This window comes from Atta cephalotes, assembly GCF_000143395.1.
Source record: "Atta cephalotes unplaced genomic scaffold scaffold00038, whole genome shotgun sequence".
Taxonomy (NCBI): Eukaryota; Metazoa; Arthropoda; class Insecta; order Hymenoptera; family Formicidae; genus Atta; species Atta cephalotes.
This window is the reverse complement of record NW_012130102.1, coordinates 770,416-772,305: the sequence shown is the minus strand read 5'-3', so window position 1 is coordinate 772,305 and position 1,890 is coordinate 770,416. Positions and strand designations below refer to the sequence as shown.

At 33.6% G+C, this 1,890-nt stretch overlaps 1 protein-coding gene across 1 annotated transcript in view; it reads right to left on the bottom strand.

Annotated features, from left to right (window-relative positions):
• Positions 1-1,890, bottom strand: part of LOC105621941 (fatty acid synthase-like) — an 18,654-nt gene that overhangs the window by 2,650 nt on the left and 14,114 nt on the right. Inside the window, exons 7-10 of the mRNA XM_012203377.1 lie at positions 1,624-1,880; positions 1,227-1,465; positions 447-1,140; positions 70-304 (exon numbers count right to left, since the gene is read on the bottom strand). Coding sequence (XP_012058767.1) covers positions 70-304; positions 447-1,140; positions 1,227-1,465; positions 1,624-1,880 — 1,425 coding nt within the window. The remainder of the gene's footprint in view (positions 1-69; positions 305-446; positions 1,141-1,226; positions 1,466-1,623; positions 1,881-1,890) is intronic.

Sequence of the window (1,890 nt, the reverse complement as noted above, 5' to 3'; positions counted from 1 at the left end):
TTTGTAAGAGGCATTCGCAGTCTTTGGTGTCAGCAATGTCGATATTTTTGATGACTAGAACGTTTACACCATATGATTTCCATAATTGAACTTTCATGCGTTGGTAACCGTTTTTTATTCCATTTCGCGAAACTAAAACAACGTTTCTGGCACCACGAAGTATAAGCCAGTCGGTTAACTCTAATCCAAATCCACCCAGCCCTCCTAGTATAATGTAACTTCTATCTCTGAGACAATAATAGCGACGGTGCGCAAGAATGTGCTTATCTAAAGATTCATTCTTTTCATGGATATTTATAATTATCTGTAAAAGATTTACGCACTAAGAATGCATATTATGCGTGAGATAATTATTATTTAAATAAACATTATTTATATAAACATTTGGATGAAATTGAATAAATCTGTTTTTGTTACTATTAAGTTACTATTCAGTACAAGCATACCTTTCCTATATGTTTTCCACTCGCCATATATCTAAAAGCCCCTTCAACATCTGTTTTTGGAAACATTTTTACTTGAATTGGTTTGATTGTTCCATTTTCAAGACCATCAGCTATCATTTTGCACAATAGCGAGTTATACTTGTGATCATCAGTGAATATGTTCTCCAATGTAATTCCATGAAAACTGATACCTTTTTGGAACGTAGATATATCTAGTGGATTATTAGAAATAAAATCAAATTTGCCAATCTCTAAGAATCGACCGTTTTGAGCTAAACACCGAACGGAGGCGATTAATTTTTCTTCCGCCAACGAATTTAACACAATGTCGACTCCGCGACCTTTCGTCTGCTGCATTATCATTTGTTCAAAATTAGTATCTCGAGAATTTCCGATATGTTTATCCAAAATAGCCGGAAACATTTTTCTAATAAAATCTCGTTTATCATTCGTGCCCACGGTAGTAAACACTTCACATCCTTTTTGGAGAGCGAGATAGATAGCTGCTTGTCCAACGCCTCCAGTACCAGAATGTATAAGTATTTTATCACCACTTTTTATTTTTCCAAAAATGTGTAGGGCTAAGTAAGCCGTGCTGTAAACCACCGGGATTGTCGCTGCTTCTTCAAACGTCCATGAATTGGGTATTTTCCAACACAGATATTTATCTTTTACAACGATGTTTCCTATAGAACTAAAAAGAATATATTTTATTTACTACTGGCTTTGTTAGTATTACACAATAGATATTATATGATCGTTTCTTGTAACGTTATTTACTTATCATTACAAATTCCCATTACACGTTGTCCATTACAATCCAAACCTACGTATTCTATTCCAAGAGGAAACTGAAAGAAACGTCCTTGTGTCGCATCATAAGATGTTAATTTACCAGTGGCGAACAGTACGTCTTTGAAATTCAAGGATGAATAGACAACGTGTACCAAATCTTCTTGACGAAACTCAATTGATCGATTATTTTCTATCCAACAAAATGTACTTAAGTTTCCACGAATCTATAAAAAAAAGAACAATTTTATATAATATTATAAAACATGTCAAAAAAACGAAATTTTAAATTAAAAAATAGAAACATTATTCGAAAGCTGATATGCGTAACATTTATAATATATTAACATTTATTATATGTAATATGCTTTGAAAAAATTTATACCGTTTGATGGACATGAGCGGTTGGTACAAGTTCCGCTCCTGGTCGTTGTAATTTTAAATATCTGTACGATCCCCAGGTTTTATTAGATCGTAATACATTAATGGTCATATCTTTTTCTAATTGTTGTGTGTAGAAAGGATCTTGAAGAGAGAATTTAGGTGCCCCCTTATCTTGAACGAGAACACCTCTAACATATTCTCCGCCTGGCTCTTTTCTTAGGCAATTTACAAAACCCAATAAACCGCATTCAAAATCTCCTTCTCCGAC